General features: G+C 42.3%; 1 protein-coding gene across 1 annotated transcript in view; it reads left to right on the top strand.

Annotated features, from left to right (window-relative positions):
* Positions 1-24,392, top strand: part of Adgrv1 (adhesion G protein-coupled receptor V1) — a 535,418-nt gene that overhangs the window by 13,040 nt on the left and 497,986 nt on the right. Inside the window, exons 6-17 of the mRNA XM_045133393.1 lie at positions 1,259-1,821; positions 2,006-2,282; positions 3,139-3,468; positions 9,693-9,869; positions 11,630-11,853; positions 15,368-15,494; positions 15,584-15,769; positions 16,918-17,098; positions 19,189-19,352; positions 20,265-20,388; positions 21,864-22,130; positions 24,054-24,180. Of these exons, the coding sequence (XP_044989328.1) occupies positions 1,259-1,821; positions 2,006-2,282; positions 3,139-3,468; positions 9,693-9,869; positions 11,630-11,853; positions 15,368-15,494; positions 15,584-15,769; positions 16,918-17,098; positions 19,189-19,352; positions 20,265-20,388; positions 21,864-22,130; positions 24,054-24,180 (2,747 nt within the window). The remainder of the gene's footprint in view (positions 1-1,258; positions 1,822-2,005; positions 2,283-3,138; positions 3,469-9,692; positions 9,870-11,629; positions 11,854-15,367; positions 15,495-15,583; positions 15,770-16,917; positions 17,099-19,188; positions 19,353-20,264; positions 20,389-21,863; positions 22,131-24,053; positions 24,181-24,392) is intronic.

The raw sequence follows: 24,392 nt of genomic DNA, 5'->3' as shown, positions 1-24,392 counted from the left end.
TTAGCTAATGCTCTTTTATTTCTATGTTTGAAATTTTTTTTCCTTGTTTCAAAATACATTACAGATTCATAGCAAGAACAGCAGCATGATCCTCACATTTAAAGAAGACACAGAACAATGCAATACACTGAAATTCTTTTAAAACTCTTTCCTTTTAAAAAATTTCCTCAATTATTTTCTCTTGCCCTCCTCAATCTCATTAATACTCTTCTACCCCATTCTTCTCATTTTTCTTTCCTGTCCCCCACTTGTTACCCATGAAGTTTAACTAGCGTTGCGTGCGTGATTGTGGGTTATTTCTATAGAGTGGGGAACTGACCAGCGGCTACACCACTGGTGGGCGTGAGGGCTCCTCTTCTAGCGACCACTAGCTGACCACAGCTGTCCTAGGAGGTCTGCAGTCCCCTGTGTCTTTTCAGCATCGAAGGTGAGGTTCTGACAGGCTCACTCTTGTGCTGGAAACCACAGCTGCCGTGAAGTCATGAGTGTCTCAGCCATATCATATCCAGAAGACAGCATTTCACAGCCCTTCTGCCCATCCTCCTGCCTCTCCATTCTTCCTGTTCCCTCTTCTGTGAGGCCTCCTGAGTCTTGCAAGGGATGGTTCCGGTGTTCTGTTGGAGGCTGAGCACCAGTAGTCACTTATTCTTGGCAGTTTTGCCAGCTGTGCATCTCTGCTGTCCATCATTGTAGTAAGAAACTTCTTTTTTTTTTTTTTTTGTTATTTTTGTTTATTTATTTGAGAGAGACAGAGAGGGACAGAAAGAGGCAGATAGAGAGAGGGAGAGAGAATGGGTGCGCCAGGGCCTCCAGCCACTGCAAACGAACTCCAGACGCGTGCGCCCCCTTGTGCATCTGGCTAACGTGGGTCCTGGGGAGTCGAGCCTCGAACTGGGGTCCTTAGGCTTCACAGGCAAGCACTTAACGGCTAAGCCATCTCTCCAGCCCATAGTAAGAAACTTCTGTGATTAAGGCTTCAAGCAGTACTGATCTATCCATGCCTGCGTACGTTTCATACCTTAGCTTATTTGTAGACATTTTGATTAATGATATTCTTTTTTTTTTTTTTTTTTTTTTTTTGGTTTTTCGAGGTAGGGTCTCACTCTAGCCCAGGCTGACCTGGAATACACTGTGTATTCTCAGGGTGGCCTCGAACTCACAGCAATCCTCCTACCTCTGCCTCCCAAATGCTGGAATTAAAGGCATGCACCATCACACCCGGCTCTTGGTTAATGATATTCTTGTGTTTCTTTGACAGGTTCCAGAAAATGATGAAATATTTTTGATTCAACTGAAAAATGTAGAAGGAGGAGCTGAGATTAATACCTCTAGGAACTCAGTAGAGATCATCATTAAGAAAAATGATAGTCCTTTGCGATTCATGCAGAGCGTATACGTGGTTCCCGAGGAAGATCACGTGCTCACAGTTCCAGTGGTGCGTGGACAGGATCACAACCGAAATCTGATTGGATCTGATGACTGTGAGGTTTCAGTCAGATACACGGTTGTAACTGGGAACTCAACAGCACACGCACAGCAAAACTTAGACTTCATTGATCTTCAGCCAAACACGACTATTGTTTTTCCACCTTTCATTCATGAATCACACCTGAAATTTCAAATAATTGATGACAGCATACCAGAGATTGCCGAGTCATTTCACGTCATGTTACTGAAGGATACCTTACAGGGGGATGCTGTGCTAATAGGTCCTTCTCTTGTTCAAGTCACCATTAAGCCAAACGACAAACCTTACGGAGTTCTGTCATTCAACAGTGTTTTGTTTGAAAGACCAGTTATAATTGATGAAGATATGTCAAGGTATGATTTATTTATTTTTATTTATTTATTTATTTGACAGAGAAGAGGGGGGAGAGAAAGAGAGAATGGGTAAAAACAATTTTTTTTTTTTAAATTTGAATTTTACCATTGTCTGCCAGCTAACTTGACATTGGAAGAGGCAGTCAGAGCAGAGTTAGGCTGTGACAATATCTACTCTGACCAGTTCTAGATCTGAAGAGATTACAGTGGTGAGAAATGGTGGCACCCATGGGAATGTTTCTGTGAACTGGGTGCTGATGCGGAATGGCAGTGACCCCTCACCGGTTACGGAGGATGTCACACCAAGCTCTGGGCTCCTCCGGTTTGCACAAGGGCAGTTGCTGGCATCAGTTTCTCTCACCATCGTTGATGACGATCTTCCAGAAGAGGCTGAAGCTTACGTCCTTAGGATTCTCCCTCACACGATACAAGGCGGTGCTGAAGTGGGCGAACCAGCCGAGGTAGAGTTTGCCATGCTGCTTTTCCTTCCCTCCTTCCTTCCCTCCTTCTCTCCCTCCTTTCTTCCCTCCTTTCTCCTTCCCTCCTCCCTCCCTCCCTCCCTCCCTCTCTCCTTCCTTCCTTCCTTCCTTCCTTCCTTCCTTCCTTCCTTCCTTCCTTCCTTCTTTCTTTCTTTCTTTCTTTCTTTCTTCCTTTCTCTTTAAAATATCTTAGTTTTATTTATTTGAGAGAGAGAAAGAGAGGGAGAGAATGGGCATGTCAGGGTCTCCACCTGCTGCAAATGAACTCCAGACTGTGCACCACCTTGTGCATCTGGTTTATGTGGGTCCTGGGGAATCGTGCCTGGGTCCTTTGGCTTTGTAGGCAAATGCCTTGACTGCTAAGCCATCTCTCCAGCCCTGTCATGCTTTATTTCTGTGCTATAAAAGAGCCCAAGAATTTGATTACACCAGTTGCATGTACGTTTAATTCCGGGTGACAGGAAGAATGCTGGTTTGGATGGTTGCTGTTGCTCTTGTCACAGCCTAACTCTGTTATGAAACAGTTTTCTCCCTCTGTCTCCCTATTTCCAGCACTGAGTATGGGCCTCAGGGTGTTGTGCACTTGTACATGCTTGGCAAGGGGTTCATCACTGAACTAAAACCTCAGTCATAATATCTTACCCCTTAAAAAGTTTCAAAAACTATATATTGGGAAAGTTTTCAGATCTGTTTTGATTTCTCTCCTTATCCACTTTACATAAAGGAGGTGGTCGCTTTAGGCCTTGTATCACGTGAACCGGGAGTCAGAACAGGACGGAGCACACGTTGGCGGCCTCAGAGGCAGGCGCGCGCTGATGTTCTCTCTCTTCGCCTGCAGCTTTTGTTCCACATTCAGGACAGTGATGACGTCTATGGACTAATAGAACTTTTTCCTGCCGAAAGCCAGAAAATTGAAAGCAGTCCGGGGGAGCGATATTTGTCCTTGAGCTTTAGAAGAGAGGGAGGAGCGACAGGAGACGTGAGGGTGCTTTACTCTGCACTGTACATTCCTGCCGGAGCCATGGACCCCCTGCGAGCAAAAGATGGCATCTTGAACGTATCCCGGAGAAGCAGCCTCCTTTTCCCGGAACACAGAAAGCACGTCAGCACCAAGTTACCAATAAGGAACGATGCATTCCTTCAGAACGAGGCTCACTTTCTAGTGCAGGTACTTTCCTGGTTAACCTCACTTTAGTGAAACTCACAATGCGGCTGTTTTTTTTTTTCTTTCTTATTTGTGTAAGACAGTTAAAAATAGTGATTTTGCTCTATTTTAACTTTAAATATTTTATATTCTGTTTATTGTTTAAAGCTATTTAGAGCCGGCATGGTGGTGCATACCTGTAATCTCAGCCTTTGGGAGGCTAAGGCAGGAGGATCCTGAGTTGCCCAGGCTGACCTGGACTTCGCTGTGTAGTCACAGGCTGGCCTTGAACTCACGGAGATCCTTCTGTCTTGGCCTCCCACAACAAAAAATGTTGTTTAGGGAGTCCAACAAGAGTCTACGTCTGCTTCTAAGGCACACAAGTGAATGAATACGACAAAGATTCTACCAGTATTATTCTTCTTCTGGTCAAGCGATGTTAAAAATATATTAGACGCAAAATGCATGTATGGATGACATAGTGGACTGGTGTGAGGTAGGTGGAGGGAGAGATTCAACATTGCTTTGACTTGATTTGGGAACACATGACCTAAAAATGGGGTTTGCATAATAAATCAGTTTTTTGTAATGGATATTACAGCGGAGGAATTTCAGAAACAAAAAGTATGAAAAGTTTTCTTTTGAATAGTATGTTCAAAATCTATTCACTATGGATCAAATCCTTGGACTTTCAATCTTTTTTTTTTGGGGGGGGAGAGAATGGGTCTGCCAGGGCCTTCAGCCGCTGTGAATGAACTACAGACACATGCGCCCCCTTGTGGTGCGTATGCGACAGTGTACACTTGTGCCACTGCGTCTGGCTATGTGGGAACTGGAGGTTCAAACCTGAGTTCTTAGGCTTTGCAGGCAAGCGCCTTAAGTGCTAAGCCATCTCTCCAGCCCAGACATTTTTGTTGTTGTTTTTTGGAGGTAGGGTCGCACTCTAGCCCAGGTTTTCCCCGGAATTCACTCTGTAGTCTCAGGGTGGCCTCTAACTCATGGTGATCTTCCTACCTCTGCCTCCCGAGTGCTGGGATTAAAGGCGTGCACCACCATGCCTGGTTTAGACTTTCAAGTTTTAAGAGCCCCTCACACAGTTTTCTTATCATTCTTACTTCTCAACTTCTGTTTATTTACAAACAGTATTTTTTTTTATTGCCAAAGTTTAAGATAGCTGCACTCAGTTATGATGGCATTGTTATCTTTTTCATGCATTCAGTATTGGTTGCTTAAAATTTGAAAGCAATGAAGGCTACTTATCAAATATTGACGATGTAAGTGAACTTTTTTACAGAACTAGGTACTATGGGTAGATAGGTAAAGTTAGTCTTATCTCACTATTTTGCCACTCTAGTTGTATATCAAATGAAATTTATTCCATTAATTTCTTGAATCATGCTACATAAATATTCTGTACTTTGGCCTAGAATCTACTTTGTGATTTATCGTTGCTTTCTTGGGAGTTGGTAATAATTCTCTCTTTGCCATTCTTTCTATGTGATGAGATCTCCCAGCTGCTCACCGCCTGTATTGCATGCCACAGTGAGAGATAGCAACTTCTTCTTATGTTTCTCTTTCCCTCTGACGTTGGGAGTTTTAAATGAACTCCTGTATTTCTTAGTCTCCTGCTTTTCTCTTTTTGGATTGTGGGTCAGTTTTGTTAACAATGCATTCCTCTTCAAATGCATGCACATAAAGCATATATGTGAGGCAAGCTTTCTGAGTCAGGTGTCTGAAGATGTGGCTTGGTAGACATTGCTTTATTCAAACAAGTTCTCCTTTACTTCTCCCTTTAGCTTCTAGAGTTGCTCATGACAAAGTTGAAGGGAAGGAAATGATTTACTTAGGGAGCTTACCATTTTTGTTGGCAAACATGTTACTACTTCTTGATGTCCGGAGTTTCTCAGGAAAGCGCCCCGCCTTGCCGAGCGCTCGGGGTGGCTCTTTCCTCACGAGGACGCCTGTCCCCTGCGGGAAGCCACATGCGCTGGCGCTCTGTGCGGTTCGGGTGGATATTTGGCCAGGTGACTTGTTCATAGGGATGCATGATTTCTCAGTGTGTGGGAGACATCGTTGTGACGTGTGACTCTCCAGGGAGACCTTTGTCATGTCTCTGTTGTCACTGGTGACGGAAAATACTGCCTGTCATCTGCATTATGGTTCTTTCACTGTCTCCTTCCCATGGGGGCGCTTCTCGGTGATCATCTTGAGGGCAGCCGTGCTCAGGAGGAGCTGCTGGTTCCTAGACGAGTAGTAGCGGGTCCTCCTTGGCGCGTGGAACGCCCTTCCGGGGTGACTGGACAGACGACAAGGGATGTGACGTGGGCTGGAGCCAATGACTAAGCTCAGGACCGGGATTCTATTAGGCAAGAAGTCGGAAGAACGAGTGAGTATGCTGCCACCCGAATGCACTCAGGCCTGTACTCAGACCTTTGAAAACAAGCGTCAAGTACATGTCATGTTTTTTAAGTTGATTCTGTCAAGTGTAAATGCATACTGATTTCACTAGTTCAACATAAGGTAGCTTTCTCCAAATATCTATCTAAGAGACTCTGGGATATTACTTACTGGATGGCTTCAGAACTTGATGGACATTGTTTTGTTTTTGATGTTTATGGTTCATTCGTCGTCTTCTGGTATTTGTGCACTCTGGATTCGTACTCTTCTTTGTAATATGTTTAGGGATGTTTTGTCCTTCGTGTCTTAGTTTTCATTTGTCCCTTCTGTCTACCTCCAATATCATACAGGCTACTGCTCATATGAAAACAAGATTATTAAAACAAATGTCAGGAGGCAAATATTTTACACTGTTGCTGTGTTTCCATAGAATCCTGGACATCTTAGTGATTCTACAGTAGTTTAGTGATGTGAGATGAATAAGGGCTCAAGATGCAAAAATGCTATTTTGCATTAATAGACAGGTTTTTCCTATTCCATTTGAGCTTTCTAATTTCTTAGAACCATATTTTACTGTGGATAGTGACCTCTATGTCTACATTAACATCAGTAACCTAACTTTAAAATATTAAGTGTATGTGTTGCAAATTCCAAGTAGCTCTTTCAAAGTAGCCACAGAGAACTCCCATGGAGACAAATCCTCATTAAGAGCCTTCTGAGGGTCATATATCTTCTAGGAATTTTCCTTCTGCACCCTGTGGAAATGACATTTATTTTTGATGACTCTTCAAAACTAAGGAACAGTTTAAAGACTAATGTGATTACTGAGTTTTAGTGATAGCAGGTGACAAAGTTGTTGGCACCACTGGTCCCAGACTTCATGTGTTTCTGTATGCAATTATAAATTAAAATACTCAGGGTGAAGACAGTTAATGTGACACTTGTCTGGAGGAGGCAAGATTTTTTTCAATTTTTTGTTTATTTTTATTTATTTGAGAGCAACAGAGAGAGAGAGAAAGGGAGGGAGGAAAGGAGGGAGGGAGGGAGGGAGGGAGGGAGGGGGAGAGGGGGGGAGGGAGGGGGAGAGAGAGAGAGAATGGGCGCTCCAGGGCCTCCAGCCACTGCAAACGAACTCCAGATGCGTGCGCCCCCTTGTGCATCTGGCTAACGTGGGTCCTGGGGAATCGAGCCTCGAACTGGGGTCCTTAGGCTTCACAGGCAAGCGCTTAACCGCTAAGCCATCTCTCCAGCTCTCTCTTAGGAATTAATGGAGCATTTGTTTAGCATATGCTTAAGGAACCCAGACACCGCCCTCCAAAAAAAAAAAGGCAAGAAGTTAAGCCATACTGATGTTAAATTACCATTTCCTATTTGATCAATTCACTTCATGATCTTTTATATCCTTCCTTTGTTGTTTTCAAAAGTACAACACCCAGAATGAACTTGATAAAGTTCTGGTAAAAGTAATAAAAATGACTGATTTTCTTTGAAGACTGTTTTGAATAAAAATATACTGTGTCCTTCTTTGGTGTTTTAGACAGCATTAACAGTTGAATACTTTGTGAGTAAATGGGAATGAAAGTGTTCATGAAAGTGTTCAGATGTTTATTCACACGTGACCAGTGAGTTTCAGAAATACCTCCACTTCTCATTAGTGCTTACCTTGTTTTTACATTTCATTTGTATACATCTATTTTATTTATTCCCTTTGTTATTTTGTAAGAAAAAAATATATGAATATATGTACATATATTCCTTTACTCTAGAAAGAATGACGTTATATTTATGTGGTTTAACTGCATACTCATCCTTATATATTATTGACATTTTAACTACATAATCACCCCTGCATTTTATTTTGTCTTGTGAAGTCAATGTAGTATACTAAAGAACCACGTTTTGGGCTGGAGAGATGGCTTAGTAGTTAAGGCGCATGCCTGCAAGGCCAAAGGACCCAGGTCCAATTCTCCACGTGCCACGTAAGCCAGATGCACATGGTGATGCACGCGTCTGGAGTTCGTTTGCAGTGGCTGGAGGCCCTGGTGTGCCCATCCCTCTTTCTGTTTCTAATAAGTAAACAAATAAAAGTCCAGAAAAAATGTTTAAGAAAAGAACCATGTTTTGTTTTTCTTGGCTTGTTAGTATATCAATACTTGATAAAATTTGTCAGTATAATTTCTTTTACTTTTCTTTAAATGAGTACTTACCAAATGTGGAGTTCCTCATCTCTTTCTTCTGTATATGGTTTTAAAAGTAAAATGCATGACTTTTTAAAACAGGCATTTATGTTGGCTCTTTAGAATGTATGGAGTTGGTCCCAAAGTATTCAGTGGTTTGGGAGGCCCAGCCCATATTCCTGTCTTGAAAATCACCGTCATTCTCAAATCTCTAGTGGTGGACACTAAGTGCATCATTTCAACATTAAAAAAAAACAAACAAAAACCCCAAAACTAACAGTGGGTGATATGTAATGTCCATTAAGTTTTAAAATCTCATTATAACTTAAAACATCTGCAGTTTCCATAGTTTTGTAAATATTCTTTATTCCTATATCCCTCAAATGAACAGTATACATTAATGTATTGGATGTTGTCAAGTTCCAACATGCAAGGTGTTGAAGGATTGTGATGTAGTGGGATTCCTATTAGAGTTCAATCTGTGTTGGAGGGATAAATTAACAAATTAACGAATTGCTGTGTCTCTTCTGTAGGTTCAGGTTTGTAGCATGTATGGGAAACATGCTGGGAAAGATGCAGACCCTCTAAGAGGTTTTTGTTTTTTCTTTGAGAGAGAGAATGCCAGGGCCTCAGCCACTGCAATCAAACTCCAGACTCTTGCACCACCTAGTGGGCATCTGCAATCTTGTGCTTGCCTCACCTTTGTGCGTCTGGCTTACATGGGATCTGGAGAGTCAAACCTGGGTCCTTAGGCTTTACAGGCAAGCATCTTAACTGCTAAGCCATCTCTCCAGCTCTTTGTAAGAGTTCTATAGGCACATTTGGAAGTAACCCAGAATAAGGATGCAAGAGCAACATGTGAAGTCTACAGCAAGGCTCTAGGTCTCACAAGGGTAGCGGTAAACTTTGGAAAGAGGTGGAGTAAAGAAGACTGGAATCTTCATAGAAAAGGGTGAAAATTAGCTGTTTTTCACCTTTGGACCTGTGAGATGATGGAGGGAGGGCATTCTAGATGAGTTACTCTGGTGTGATGTTCACCAAGCACCGGGACACTGAGTGTTACACGTGTATTGTCAAACACAAGATGCACCTAGCATGGCTGGAGTTCTCAGTGATTTTGTGATGCTGGCTTTTGCCCGGCAGAGATGGAGAGTGAGTGATGGGAAGTATGGGTCCAGGCAAGAGAGGCTGGAGATGGGGACAGCTCGTTGGCATTTGGCTTTTAAAAGGTTATGGTAATTGGATGTAGGTGACAGTCCTGGTGAGGGTGTGGGGAGGGGACATGGAACAGAGAGAGAAATTTCAGTTTGGGTATTCTGTCTGCAAAGTGTCAGCGTGACACATTCGTGTGATGCCTGGTGACAGTTGGTTACGCTGATTTGGAGGTGGCGGGAGATGCCCATCAATTATCAAGGAGCTCTCATCAAGTTATCTAATAATGACTTGAGACACACCACGTATCGTACTCACGTAGATCCAAAGAAGCTCCAGCAGCTCTGCAGGAGATGAGGAGAGGTGGGGAGGGCGGCCTCATTTACCAAGTCGTCAGCCACATTTACCCGTGTCCACTTCTTCACCTAGTGCTATTAAAGATTTTTCTTAATTTTAAAATCTTTATCTTATAAATATTTCAATTAACTTTAAAATTTCTCCCTGTTCTTATTGTTTTTATAGTTGGAAACTGTGACGTTGGTGAACATATTTCCCCCAATTCCTCCTGTAAGTCCTAGATTTGGGAAAGCTAGAAATATTTCTTTACTGGTCACTCCAGCCATTGCAAACGGAGAAATTGGCTTTATTAGCAATCTTCCAATCGTTTTACACGAACCAGAAGATTCTGCTTCACAGGTGGTAAGTACGCTAGTTTCTATTGAAGTGGCTTAATGTATTGGAGGATGTGTAGATGCTTTATATATGGAGCATGTGGTGTTATGAGACCTTAAAAACCTCTCAGCTCCATTAGGCCACTCCTCTGTGATGTAGATGGTGTCTGAGTTTCCTTCAGTTTTGTTGTATTTGAGAGAATAAGGTTAGAATTAACTGCACGTGGTCAGAGAAGGATGTTTATATCTGATTGCTTTCACAGAGTTAGGACATTTGGTAACCAAACATAAACCACATGTGGAACCCCATTTTTTTTGACATTCTCCTCTGAGCGCTTCAGAGGTGAGAGCTCTGAGTCTTAGGTGGTGATAAAGTTGTGAAAGGCTAAACACGAGCATTGTTTTTTTTTTTTTTTCAAACATATACCCATTTTAGCAATTACATTCATGTATAAGCGTGTTCACGTACAGAGCTCCCCCCCTCCTCACTGGATGAATTTCCCCCAAGTCTCCCTCTATCTAGGGGTGACAGCATACCAGAGGTAGGTCACAGTCGGTGGGAGCACCTCCCCAGGCCCCTCAGCTTAGCTTTGATGTCCACCGGTTGGAGCTTGCAGTCGGGAGGAGGAGAGCTCACGTCACGACCCGACCACCACGGTTTCCTTCGCTTATGCGTTAGAGTCTATAAAATGGGCAGACAAACTCCTTGAGTTTTGAAGATGGTTTTCATTTCACATATTTTCAAAAGGACAGTTTCCTTCTAAAGCAAACTAAAAAGCATTTAATTTGTTACAGAAGGGTTAGCTGCATTATTTTTATAAAGCTCTACATTTGGCATTTCAGCTTTTTCCTTGAGGAGTTAGCTTTTAGGGAAGTTTTGGGCTCGTTGGACATTCTTCTTCCCCTCTGAGGAAAAAGCACAGTGAAAGGAGGGGTCCCCTTGCTTCTCTTGGACGTGTCACACCCGCACTTTGGTGATGGATGTCTGCCCTTTGGGGGGTCGTAGCTTCATGGAGAACCTAGTTCTGCTCACTGTTCTGACCATTGGTTTATGTTTTCCATTAGATTTTAGTTTTTAAATATATTTGTTTTTAATTTTTTTTCTTTTTTTGGGCTGGAGAGATGGCTTAGAGGTTAAGGCACTTGCCTGCAGACCCAAAGGACCCAGTTTCCATTCCCCAGGACCCACGTAAGCGAGATGCACAAGGTGGTGCATGTGTCTGGAGCTCATTTGCAGTAGCTGGAGGCCCTGATGCACCCATTCTCTCTCTGTTTTTTTTCTCTCTCAAATAAATAAATAAAAATAATAAAATAACTTAAAATATTTATTTTTCTTTCTAGAGATAGATAAAGAATTCACCTACCAGGGCCTCAGCCATGGCAATCAAACTCCAGACGCTTGCCTGCCTAGTGGGCACGTACAACCTTGCGCTTGCCTTGTGCACCTGCCTGCCGTGGGATCTGGAGAGTGGAACATGGGTCCTTAGGCTTTGCAGGCGAGCGCCTTAACCGCTAAGCCAACTCTCCAGCCCTGCTTGTGCTTTTTTAAAATGAAGAATTCCTATGTCATATTTTGGTGGAGTTTATTATATTGTAGATGAATTTTATTAGCAAAACAAAACTATGATATCTAAATTATTATGTACAGAGGCTTCTTCAATTTAGTTTCTAATGTTACCTGATGGCTTATCCCTATGTAGATAATATAATAATTACATTTGTACATGTATGCAAAACCCTTATTATTTGTGAGCCTGTATCTTCACACAGATTCTTCTTTTAAATAAGGTTTACATTCCTGTACATCGAGATGGAACTGATGGCCAAGCTACTGTCTACTGGAGTTTGAAGGCCTCTGGCTATAATGCGAAAGCACTGACCACAGATGATATAGGTCCCTTTAATGGCTCTGTTCTGTTTTTATCTGGGCAAAGTGACACAGTGATCAACATTACTGTCAAAGGTGATGACGTTCCGGAAATGAATGAAACTGTAACACTTTCTCTGGACAGGTAATAATTCTTTTAGGTAATATTTAGTAACATTTCTATGCTTGAGTTTTGTTAAATAGTTTTGAGTTTTCTTTACCTCTTATCTCTATATGAAGTAAAAAATATGAAGTAAACAGCTCTCTGCTGTTTTTCTGTCTTTCTGCTATATATTGATGCTTTTTGAAAAAAAATTATTTATTTACTTACTGGAGAGAGTGAGAGAGAAAAATGGAGAGAGAGAGAGAGAGAGAGAGAGAGAGAGAGAGAGAGAGAGGGAGAGAGAGAGAGGGAGAAGGAGAATGGCATGTCAGGGCCTCCAGCCACTGCAAACGAACTCCAGATGCATACGCTCCCATGTGCATCTGGCTTATGTGGGCCCTGAGGAATCGAACTTGGGTCCTTTGACTTTGCAGGTAAATGCCTTAACCACTAAGCCATCTCTCCAGCCCTGTATATTGATACTTTTGCATAGATTATGAATACATACTGTTATATTTTTTAGTGAGTTAATACATCATAATTTGTTGTGAAGAAGCATTACATAGGAATTTATGGGAAGTAGCAGACAAAACATCTAAAATATTAGTTTACTGAAATAGCTCTGTTAGCTTCATTTTCAACAGGGGAGAAATTAGAGCTTTTTCAAGTGAGGAAAAAGAAAATATTAATCATCCTTTTTACATGGAATTTAAATATTAAATCACTATTATTATTTTCTATAGAATTGAAAATTATGCAAATTTATAGATTATCTTTAGTATTTCTCAGGAGGTACTTCACATTAAGAGAATACAATTTCTGAGGGCGTTTTTTTTGAAGTAATTCAGAAAATCCTTTCTAAAAGTACAAAATACTGTGTTTAATTGGTGTTAAAACAGGTCATCCTCCTCAGGTCTCATTACATTAATGTTAATGATAGAGAGAGAAGGTTCCTATGAGTCGAGTGCATGAAGCAATCCATATTTAGAAACAAAATTCCTGGCTAAATTTGAGATGATATTTTTACTATATTCTTCATGAATGAAGTAGTAAAAATTATTTTCTATAATTTTTGGGCCCTTCTATATTTTATTATCAACCCTCTGTATGCTTTCTTTTGAAGCTATCTTACTTACATGCCTTTCACATACTTGGCTGAATGATGTGCTCAGCTGGCCTGGCTCCTGAGCGGGTGCTGGCTCGGCCAACGTCAGCACCTTGGAGGAGGCCAGGATAGGAGTTCTGAATGAGACTTGACGTGCTGGCTGGCCGTGGGCTCACCCATCCGCGAGGATGGCTGAGCCCCTCGCTGGCATTGTCAGTAGCTCAGAACCCAGTGTGCCCAGTTCCCATAAAGTGAAAATTACTAGCTCATGGGGGTTGGCCGGGAAGAAAGGCTTTCCTTGGTTTTTCTTTTTCTTTTTAACCCATTTCATTCTAAGCTTCTAACAGTGTTAGTGAGAGTTTTGGCAAATGGTGTGTCTGTCTTCCTTCCCCCCCCCCACAGTTCTTTTTGTGTTGACAGGGTAGAAACTGAGAGGTTTGTCGTGTATTTTGGGTAAGTGTGCAGAACGGGGCCTTGCTTTTGGAGATGCACCGTCTCTGTAACGCGCATGAAGGTTCTGCGACCTGCGTGACCTCGCCTGTCCCTTGCTGTGCGTGCTCGTGTGACGTTTGACCGAGTGACAAAAGGAGCTTGCATGAAGTTTTTGGGCTTTCTTGGTCCATAAGTTTTACGTTATGAATGCATTCAAAATATTTCATGAAATATTTAAGAGTTTTGTGTGGTCACACGCTTTGAAGAACATTAAATTCTGTCTTTCCACATAAGCTTGAGGAAAATTATTGTATTAATGTTCACCCAGTATTTTATGAATCCTGTAGAGTATTGAACAGAGAACCTTAAATTTTTTTGTTCATTTTTATTTATTTGAGACAGAGAGAGAGAGAGAGAGAGAGAGAGAGAGAGAGAGAGAATGAGAATGGGCGTGCCAGGGCCTCCAGCCACTGCAAAGGAACTCCAGATGCGTGCACCCCCTTGTGCATTTGGCTAATGGGGGAGTTGGCTAACTGGGGAATCAAGCCTCGAACCCGGGTCCTTAGGCTTCACAGGCAAGCGCTTAACCGCTAAGCCATCTCTTCAGCCCGAGAGAATCTTAAATTTTCTGTTGCTTTTCTGAGTGTATCCATGTAGCTCTTTACATTCATGTTTATGTTTATTAAAGACAACTTTTCAGGATTTTCATTTCATATAACGGTAGCATCATTTAAGAAAGCCTGAAAATAAATGTGTTTACTTAATACTCATAGTAGGTTTTATATTTTGTATTTTTATCCATGTTTCTTGTTTCCTAGCTTATGTGAGCACAGGGAATTTTAGTTAATGAAGATATTTATATAAATGAAATGGAGACAGATTAGCCATGAGCTACACTGTGACCATCATTGCAACAATAATTTTCTACAATGTGGATTATCTCTTCTGTGGCCATTGGCATGCTAGGGATCGGTGGTTGGGTGTCTACAAGGGGAGGCTGTTCATTCATGTTCTTTGTTTCATAGGATGTGAACAGTCCTTTGCATATATTTCAACATAGTAATTGTGGCTTCCTTGTGATTTTGAGATTGGGTCATGACTACTTTCTGGTTCACTAGGAAGTGACGTTTGGAAAAGTTTAGAGCAGCTTTCAGGACAGAATTTGTAAGAACTTACTGCCTTGAAACCTCAGAGCTTTGCAGCCTCTTTGATCATCCTAATTATACACTGGCACAAAAACCAGAAATTAAAAAAAAATTCAAATATGTTCTTTTATGATATACATGTGGATTGTTTTAACATGCCAGCATCTCAGATCCATTTTATTTCTATTTATTTTATGTTTTTACATTTGATTGTATACAAAAATGCATGAAGTTAAAACAGGCAAATAGAAAACATTCAAAAGAAAACAACTATCTCTAAAAGTCTTGTCATAATTTCTCTTAATCACTTTGGCTTGCTTGAGCCTGTTTTGATAGCCTACCAATGATACACACTCTTACTCAGCATAATTTTATTTAATGTGATTCAAAAGGAATGCAATGATTTAACACATAGTTATATATGCATACACATATATGTGTATATGTTAGAGAAACATAACCACATCAACTGTTAGGTTGTTTAAATGGAATTTCTAATTACATGTTATAGAGTCCACTTTTCTAAAACTGCAATAAATGTGTAAATTTTGATACTTTACATAAATGTTGTATATTTGCAACTTTCAGTTACATTATTCTTAGTGTACCTATCCAGTATGTATTCCAGTCAAATAAAGGAGATATAATAAATTCAGGAATCTTTCCTCCAGGAGTTATGAGTAGATCTCTTTTGGTTTGAAGTGATTTTAATATATGAAATTACATTTTAATACATTCAGTTTGCTTAAAGGTTTAATTAATTCCTATTTCCTTTCTTTTTTAATTTTCTGTGAGCATTGCAAGTCTGTAAAGCCTGCGGAATTCAGAACTAGACTGGAGTTAACCATCGTCTTTTTCTCTTTCACTTGTCCAGGGTTAACACGGATAATCAAGTGTTGAAATCTGGCTATACCAGCCGTGACCTAATTATTTTGGAAAACGATGATCCTGGGGGTGTCTTTGAATTTTCTCCTTCCTCGAGAGGACCCTATGCTATAAAAGTATGTATGAAACGTTCTTGTGTACTCACAACTCCTGAGGAATGATGGTCCAGGAGATCTTCAACTTGCATGGCTTTCTTTTTTTAAAGGAAGGAGAATCTGTAGAGCTCCACATTATTCGATCCAGGGGAGCTCTTGTGAAGCAGTTTCTGCACTACCAAGTAGAGCCAAGAGATAGCCATGAATTCTATGGCAGCACAGGAGTGCTGGAATTCAAGCCCGGCGAGAGGGAAATAGTGATCACCTTGCTAACGAGGTTGGATGGCATACCAGAGGTACTGGGTCTTATTTTTCCCTTTCGATTCTGTAGGAGGTTGGAGGCATCTGGTACATTATGAATATAAATATTTTGAATATTGGTAGGTCGACATAAAAAGGGGAAATTATGTTTGAAAATTAAAAAAAATGAAGAAGCCTGAAATGCAATGTGCAGTTTCATTCCAATTAGAATGGTGTGTTTTTAAATTTTTTTGTTCATTTTTATTTATTTATTTGAGAGTGACAGACAGAGAGAAAGAGAGAGAGAGAATGGGTGCACCAGGGCCTCCAGCCACTGCAAACAAACTCCAGATGTGTGTGCCCCCTTGTGCATCTGGCTAACGTGGGTCCTGGGGAATTGAGCCTTGAACCAGGGTCCTTAGGCTTCACAGGCAAGGGCTTAACTACTAAGCCATCTCTCCAGCCCAGAATAGTGTGTTTTGGACTGCCAACAAGAACTGCTATGCACATCAAACAGTAAGCCTCAATGTGTGGTCAGCTCACCTCCTTTTACATTTATTTTCGTTCAGTTTTATTGTATCAGTTCTGTATTGGCAGAACTTTTAATGGTTTGGCCTTTGAACCGAAGTTCTGCTATAAAATTACTTTTAAAAGGAAATAAAGTTTTCTATTAGTAGAACCAGAACTACAGTTCCGTTATACTTAAATGTGTGTCCAGCTTTAAGGTCATTCTGTCTTTACTCTTACTTGTTGAAATGACCACTAGGTCATTGTTGACAAGGCTCTGACCTCTTAACATTGTAGAATAGCATTGTAGTTTATCTGTCTCTCTCTCTCTTTTAGTTTTGCCCAATATACACTTATCTCTTGCAGCTCTCTTTTGATAGTTAAATGGTAAAGCAATTTTGGAATATATTAGCTTCTTTTCTGTCTTTTTAGTGAGTTGTGTGTTTCTGGAACAAGGCCAATATTAGTGTTTTATTTGCTATGAAATGTTAACCCCCCCTTTTTTTTCTTTTGGGTTTCTTGAGTTAGGGTCTCACTCTAGCCCAGGCTGACCTGAAATTCACTATGTAGTCTCAGGGTGGCCTCAAACTCATGGCAGTTCTCCTACCTCTGCCTTCCGAGTGCTGAGATTAAAGGTGTGTGCCACCATGCCCAGCCTTACCCTTCCACTTTTCCTAACTTGGCACGCTCATTGTAGGTGGATGAGCAGTACTGGGTCATCCTCAGCAGCCACGGTGGAAGAGAGAGCAAGCTGGGGCGGGCCACAGCTGTCAACATAACGATTTTAAGCAACGATGATCCTTGTGGCATTGTAGAATTTCTATCCGATGATCTGACTGTGATCATAAATGAAAGCAAAGGAGACGATATCTATAGTGGTAAGTTTATTACTTCCTATATTTTGCTTCTGTTTATGGAAGAGGAAATTGGTTTTAGTTCATGTCTTTAGTAACTAGTTATTTTTGGCTTTCCATTCTGCCTCAGAAATTGCATGTAGCTCATAAACTTGTCTGTTTTTTCAGACCCTATATTTTTCTTTTCAATTTTTTTTTTTTTTTCGAGGTAGGGTCTCACTCTGGCCCAGATTGACCTGGAATTCACTAGGAGTCTCAGGGTGGCCTTGAACTCATGGAGATCCTCCTACCTCTGCCTCCTGAGTGCTGGGGTTAAAGGTGTGTGCCACCACGTCTGGCTTCTTTTCAAATTTTTATTAACAACTTCAGTGACTGTAAAAAATATCCCATGGTAATACCCTCCCCCTCCTTCCCCTTTGAAACTTGTCTTTTTTTTTAACTTGAAATTTTTTTCTCTTCTTTTGCATTAATTGTGAACTCTTCTGTATGAACACATTACATATTTGTCATACTTCCCTTGGCCACTTGTCTTTTTTTTTTATTTATTTGAGAGAGAGAGAGAGGGTGGGGAGAGAGGGAGGGAGGGAGAGAGAGAAAGGGGCAGAGAGAGAATGCCAGGGCCTTCAGCCTCTCTATGAGCTCCAGATACGAGCGCCCCTTGTGGCACATGAGTGGCATTTCATGCTTTGTGTTGGTGTGGGTCTGGCTAACTGGGACTTGGAGATTCGAACATGAGTTCTTAGGTTTCTCAGGCAAGCGCCTTAACCACTAAGCCATCTCTCTGGGCCTTGTCTTTCTTTTTTTTGGGGGGGCGGGAGGCGTTGAGATAGGGTCTCACTCTAGTCCAGGCTGACCTGGAATTCACTCTGTAGTCTCAGGGTGACCTTGAGTTCACAGTGATCCTCCTACGTCTGCCTCACAAGTGCTGGGATTAAAGGCATGTGCCACCATGCCTGGCTCTTTTTTCCAATATATATTTTTAAATGTATTTTTAAAGTTTTGGACAGTTTTATATATGTACATAATACATTTTGGTACCATAAAAATTGCCTTTAAATCCTACTTAGGATAGCTGTTTTCAGTGTTGATGTTGTGTGGCAATGATACTGATGACTTCAGTCACCGCTCGTTTCAGTGGACCTCATGCAATGTCACGTACTCCGGAGTGAGCCAGGCCAAGCCAGCAGGGGGACACTGAAACTGAGGTCACTGCTGGGGAGCTGTTGCAGTGAAGGAAGTGAGAATTAAACAAAGATAAAGTAGTGTCTCTCTGAGCATTCAAGCCAAGTCTCCACTGGGTCACTTCAGTGGATATTTTTATAGACCTCATGATAGCTGTGTATAATTAATCACTACTCTACTCCTATCCCACACAACTCTAAATCTTAGCCTGCCATGGAAAAGAGTAAGTCCACTTTTTTTTTTTGTTTATTTATTTAAGAGTGACAGACAGAGAAAGAGGCAGAGAGAGAGAGAGAGAGAGAGAGAGAGAGAGAGAGAGAGAGAGAAAGTGAGCGCCAGGGCCTCCAGCCACTGCAAACAAACTCCAGACTCGTGCGCCTCTTGTGCTTCTGGCTAATGTGGGTCCTGGGGAGTGGAGCCTTGCGCCGGGGTCCTTAGGCTTCACAGGCAAGCACTTAACTGCTAAGCCATCTCTCCAGCCCACCACTTATTTTATTAATCGTATACCTCAGGAGGATGAAGAGTAGGCTAATATATTTTTTATAAATCGGTCTTGGAGTACGTGTCATGCCAATAATTGTCTTTTATTAAGAAGAGATGTTGGGGCTGGAGAGATGGCTTAGCTGTTAAGCGCTTGCCTGTGAAGCCTAAGGACCCTGGTTCGAGGCTCGGTTCCCCAGGTCCCACGTTAGCCAGATGCACAAGGGGGCGCACGCATCTGGAGTTCGTTTGCAGAGGCTGGAAGCCCTGGCGCGCCCATCCTGTCTCCCTCTATCTGTCTTTCTCTCTCTCTGTCTGTCGCTCTCAAATAAATAAATTAAAAAAAAAAATAAAAAAAAAAGAAGAGATGTTGTTTTTTACTTTTGTTCATTTGAGAAATTTCTTCGTGTTTTAAAGTCATATTTATACATATATTTATATTCATTTCACAGCTGTTTACGGTGTAATAAGAAAGCAAGGCAACTTTGGAGATGTGAGTGTATCATGGGTCATTAGTCCCAACTTTACGAATGATATATTTCCTGTGCAAGGGGCTGTATTTTTTGGAGATCAGGAATTTTTTAAAAATATCACCGTTCACTCCCTTCCAGATGAGGTAAAATTTACACTTTGCTTATTGTGTTTAACCTTCATTTTGTTGTTTATCTTTTTTTTGTGGTACTGGGGACCGAAGCCAAGGCCCTGCACATGCCTCACAGGCATGTCTGGTAGCATATCTGCAAGGAAAGGGTGTGATCAAGAGCCCGGCTGTCATAGTGACTGTTGCAAGGCAATAGAGCAATGCTGTCGTTTGGTTCCCTTCACAGTAGAACTGGCGTCAGTGACCCAGTCATGTGTCAAATCTCAGAGAAAGCAACGAGCAGGAGAGGTTCGGCCCTGGCTTCTGCTTAAGCACTTCAGGGAGAAGCCCTTGGCCTGATGTCGGTGGGACGCATCCCCCCGAATCAGTACACCGAGCTCGGGGCCAAGACAAAGAACTTGGCAGACATGGAGAACGAGTCTTCCTCAGGAGCGGTGCAGTGAAAAGGGCCCATGTCTTTTGTCTCAGCTCAGCACTTCTCTGTTTTAGGGTGACTGCCTCACTTGGATCATTTGAAAGACAAAGCATTTGTGTTTAGAGCAAAGGGAATCTCATTTTGCTAGCACATGAAAGTCAGCAGTAAAGAAACAAGGAGATGGGCTGGAGAGATAGCTTAGCAGTTAAGTGCTTGCCTGTGAAGCCTAAGGACCCTGGTTCGAGGCTCGGTTCCCCAGGTCCCACGTTTGCCAGATGCACAAGGGGGCGCACGCGTCTGGAGTTCGTTTGCAGAGGCTGGAAGCCCTGGCGCGCCCATTCTCTCTCTCTCCCCCTCTATCTGTCTTTCTCCCTGTGTCTTTCGCTCTCAAATAAATAAATAAAAAATTAAAAAAAAAAAAAAAGAAACAAGGAGAAATAAATAGCATAGGCATGTATTTGCAATTACACGGGCATTTCACCTGATGTAAAATATGTACTGCTTCCCCAAAGATTCCAGAGGAGATGGAGGAATTTACCATTGTGCTGCTGAATGCCACGGGTGGAGCTAAGGTGGGAAACAGGACAACAGCCGCGCTGCGGATCCGAAGAAACGACGACCCCATCTACTTTGCAGGTGGTAGTCCAGTCTTCTTTGGCTGAATGCGTTAATGGTGTCGTCAGTGCTCATTTAAATTTAACTTCCTTAATTTGGTGATTGCTAATATGTTGCTTTTAAGCAAATTTATTGTAAAGACCTGAAGCGAAGAGCAACTAGCATCAGGAGTGTTAGCATCGCCTCTCCTTCCTTCTCCAAGACACGTCCTTCCTTTGTGCAGAAAATAACTTACAACCCAGCAGGCTTGAGAACTGGAGTTCGGATCCTCGGCACCCACCTCAATGCTGAGTGGGCTATGGGCACGATGGCTGGCCTACAACCCCAGCATTTGGGAGGTGAAGCCAGGGGTCCCCAGGCTAAGATGGCTAGGGAGAGCTGTGGGTCCAAGGAAGACACCATGTCTCGGTAAATATGGTGGAGAGTGAGCAAGAAAGACCCTGGACATCAGCCTCTGGCCTGCACGAATATGGTCACATGCCTTCACACACACATGTGACCACATGCATAGCAACATGCACACACATGTGCACCACACACACATGTTCACATGCCTTCACACACACGTGTATCCACACGCATAGCAACATGCACACACATGTGCACCACACACACACACTCTCTCACACACACACACATACACACACACACACACACCCACAAAGATGCACTTCCATGACAAGATCACTTCCTGTGAAGACTCACTGATTCAGGGCCTGATTAGTACCTAATGAATGCCTACTTACTACACTAGCTAATATTTAATGACATCTTAGGCATTATCCTTTTAAAATTTTATTTTATTTTCAGTTTTTAAAAGCTTATTTACAGGGAGACAGAGAGAAAATGGGTATGCCAGGGCCTCTAGCCACTGCAGATGAACTCCAGATGCATGTGCCACTTTGTGTGTCTGGCTTCATGTGGGTACTGAAGAATCGAACCCAACTCATTAGGTTTTGCAGGCAAGCGCCTTAACCACTGGGCTATCTCCCCAGCCCGGATTGCCTATTTTTTCCACTTTACCGTTTTCTATCTTTTTGCCTCCTGAGGAAGCATCTTGTAGTTTTGTTCATGAGACTTAATCAATTTTTAATTCTTTTCAGCGTGTTTTTGCAGCTGTCTATGAGTAAAGGCACTTAGGGAGGAACTTCTTAAAACTCCAGCATTGCACTGACTCCGTCCTTAGCCATCGGGCAATAAGTGGTCAGTGAGTAGTTGTCTGCTAGCTTTGTGCCATCCTGGTGTGGCAAAAGAACCATGAGCTAGCTGAGCCTGTTTGAAGGGAGCCTACCTTCAGTGCGAGGTGCAGCAAGAAGTAGACACAGCATTTCAAGCTGTAGTAATTGACGTTCAAGCTGGGTGCCGAAGACACTAGATTCTGTAAGCCTTAAGGCAAGGGGTGGCTGTTGGCTGGTGAAGTGGTCAGAGGAGAACCGGGGGGGGGGTACGTTGGTGGGTTCAGACAAGCTCATGTGCTCCGTCCCTGTGCATTTCAGAGCCGCACGTAGCCGCCGTCCAGGAGGGGCAGACGGCCACTTTTGCTGTTCTCAGAAATGGATCCCTTGAGGCCGCCTGCGCGGTTCAGTACGCCTCCGTGGATGGAAAGGCGTCAGCGAAAGAGGGAGATTTTGTTCCTGTTGAGAAAGGACAGAGCCTTGTCTTCGAGGTTGGAAGCCGAGAGCAGAGCATATCTGTGCACGTGAAGGACGATGACATCCCAGAAACCGATGAGCCCTTTTATATCGTCCTTTTTAATTCCACAGGTAAATCAGTAGTGCGGCTGACCCGCTGCTGCGTGGACACAGCCCCGCCAGGCAGACCTTTCCGGCGTGCGGCGGTTCGGTTCGCGTGGAACACTGCCCGGGTGCTTCCTTGAGTAACAGGATGCGCTGTGTAGATGCTGGACCTAAGGGTGCTGTGGTTGTCAGCTTTCTATTATTGTGACAAAGAAAACCAGCTTCCAGGAGGAAAGGTTTATTTCAGCTCGTGGCGTCTAAGGTTTCAGTCCCCGGTCCCTTAGCCTCGTGTTGCCTCTGGGCCCGGGGGAGGTCAGGTACGGGCGGCAGCGTCAGGGCCGGAGCTGCCTCAGTCCTCATGCAGAGACCTGCCTTGCATTTACTTGTGTTCTGGAATGTGAACTCTTTTGAGAAGCCTGTGGGTGCTAGCTTCCTATAGGCAGGGCTCCCTTTCAATAGATAAAGGCTGATTCCGCCAGAGTTCACTCTTACAACATCTCCTGTGAGACCACGTGCATCAGTACATACAGCTGGCATGGGGGCGGGTGTTGCCACAGTGTAGTGCTCATCATGCTTGCCAACAGCTGGCATGAGGGGTGGCTAACATCTCAGGTGAGCTTCTGATGACCATCATCACGCACTCCTCCTCTGGGCGAACATTAGCAAGCCCAATCCAGAGAGTCGGCATGAGCAGGCCCAGCTCCTGCCAATAAAGACGGCAGCCGTTCTTTTTCTCAGAGAGCTATATCTTAAAACACCCTCTAAGTTTTTTTCAGTATGAAGTAATTTCTCAGTCTTTATTTGACTTTATGACCTTAGCAATATAGAAAACCACAAGATGCAATATCTCTCATTTCGAGTTTGACTGATATTTCCTTTTTATTAGCTTGAGATTTCACATCTTTGGCACCATAGAAATTGTTCTGTGGTCTTGTAACTCTTCAGTTGTCTTGATTTTGATTTGTCTCTTCATAATAATATTTTGGGCACAACTGAGGTGGCTTAAAAATTTATTTTTTTCCCATTGTAATCCACAAGTATTTGTGGTTATTTGAAACAATGCGATTTCCTGTTATTAAAAAAATTTTTTTCCATTTATATACTGATGTATTTATGAATATTGACTCATTTCTGTTTAATCTAGTGGATTATCATTTATTTTTATGACCATACTGGTCTACAGTTGAGTTATTCAGTTGGTTGTCTTTGCCTTTTTGATGAATTTTTTAATTCTTTGATCATTTTCCTACTTTCTGGTATAACAATCTGTTCCAAGCTCATTGTCTAGCTTTCCTGTCATAATCCTGAAATTGTCCAGTTCTGTAGAAAGCTCTGGTTTTAGGAATGTTATTTGTAGATAATATCTGATCATTAGATGTGCTTATTTTTATTGGGGTTTTGTTCTTCCTGGGTTCTCTTAGCGTACAGAGGAGGCAGGGTATGTATGTATGTATGTGTGTATATATATATATATATATATATATATGTGTGTGTGTGTGTGTGTGTGTGTGTGTGTGTGTGTGTATGTATATACATACATACATACATATACACACACACACACACACACACACACACACTTTTAAAAGTACTTTTTAGATTTTTATTTGTTTATTTGAGAGCGCTAGAGAGAGAAAGAGAGGGGAGAGACAGAAAGAATGGGTGCACCAGGGTCTCCAGCCACTGCAAACGAACTCCAGACGTGTGTGTCCTCTTGTGAATCTGGCTAACGTGGGTCCCGAGGAACTGAGCCTTGAACCTGGGTCCTTAGGCCTCACAGGCATGTGCTTAACCACTAAGCCATCTCTCCAGCCCACACGCACACTTTTATATCTGTAGTTTCGTAATTACTTTACTAAAGTTTAAGTTAATGAAATTGTTACATGTAAAAAAGTTGCACTGAAAGTTAGCTGCTTTTTAATTACTTGGACTTCTCTACATTTAATTTAGGTGACACAGTAGTCGATCTGCACAGGACAGCTACGGTTATAATTGAAGCTAACGATGACCCCAACGGTGTTTTTTCTCTGGAGCCCATAGACAAAGCAGTGGAAGAGGGGAGCACTGCTGCATTTTGGTAAGCAGAGTTACAGAAGGGAATTCAAAGTGGAGTGACATACAATGAAATTGTTAGCTTAAATTTGACAAACTAAGTGAGCCAATCTGCTTATGCTGTTACTGTTTTCCTAACACAGACAAGTGAACAAACCCAGGGAAAAAAAAAGAGATTATTTTAGCTGCTAAGCGGGACTTAATTTCCTCACCTTCTCAGGCTGACTTCTCTTTGGG

The sequence above is a fragment of the Jaculus jaculus genome, chromosome 14 (assembly GCF_020740685.1).
Source record: "Jaculus jaculus isolate mJacJac1 chromosome 14, mJacJac1.mat.Y.cur, whole genome shotgun sequence".
In the NCBI taxonomy this organism is placed as follows: domain Eukaryota; kingdom Metazoa; phylum Chordata; class Mammalia; order Rodentia; family Dipodidae; genus Jaculus; species Jaculus jaculus.
The sequence above is the reverse complement of the archived record's forward strand: the minus strand, read 5'-3'. Positions and strand labels throughout refer to the sequence as shown.